The following is a 485-nucleotide window of genomic DNA, read 5'->3' as shown; positions in this document are numbered from 1 at the left end:
TGGCGTTTTCTCTGTCTCAAGTTTGTCAACACTCGGTTTTTCGTCGACTACAGTCGGAACTGGTATTTCAGGCTTGTCCGTCTTATCATCAGGGCTTGGCGTTTGCTCTTTCTCAAGTTTGTCTACAGCCGGTATTTCAGCTTTGTCCATCTTATCACCAGGGCTAGGCGTTTTCTCTTTCTCTAGTTTGTCTACAGTCGGTATTTCAACCTTGTCCAGCTTATCAACAGGGCTAGGCGTTTTCTCTTTCTCAAGTTTGTCTACAGTCGGTATTTCAGCCTTGTCCATCTTATCATCAGGGCTTGGCGTTTTCTCTTTCTCAAGTTTGTCAACACTCGGTTTTTCGTCGACTACAGTCGGAACTGGTATTTCAGGCTTGTCCGTCTTATCATCGGGGCTTGGCGTTTGCTCTTTCTTAATTTTGTCAACAATCGGTTTTTCAGCCTTGTCCATCGTATCAACAGGCCTTGGCATTTTGTCTTTCT

General features: G+C 44.7%; 1 protein-coding gene across 1 annotated transcript in view; it reads right to left on the bottom strand.

The window, feature by feature from the left end:
* Window positions 1–474, bottom strand: part of LOC106128808 (muscle M-line assembly protein unc-89-like) — a gene marked incomplete at its 3' end in the record, with an annotated part of 1,969 nt that extends 1,495 nt beyond the window's left edge. Inside the window, exon 1 of the mRNA XM_013327305.1 lies at window positions 1–474. Within this exon, the coding sequence (XP_013182759.1) occupies window positions 1–474 (474 nt within the window).
* Window positions 475–485: the final 11 nt, after the last annotated feature.

This window comes from Papilio xuthus, unplaced genomic scaffold (genome assembly GCF_000836235.2).
Source record: "Papilio xuthus unplaced genomic scaffold, Pxut_1.1 DF830019.1, whole genome shotgun sequence".
In the NCBI taxonomy this organism is placed as follows: domain Eukaryota; kingdom Metazoa; phylum Arthropoda; class Insecta; order Lepidoptera; family Papilionidae; genus Papilio; species Papilio xuthus.
The sequence above is the reverse complement of the archived record's forward strand: the minus strand, read 5'-3'. Positions and strand labels throughout refer to the sequence as shown.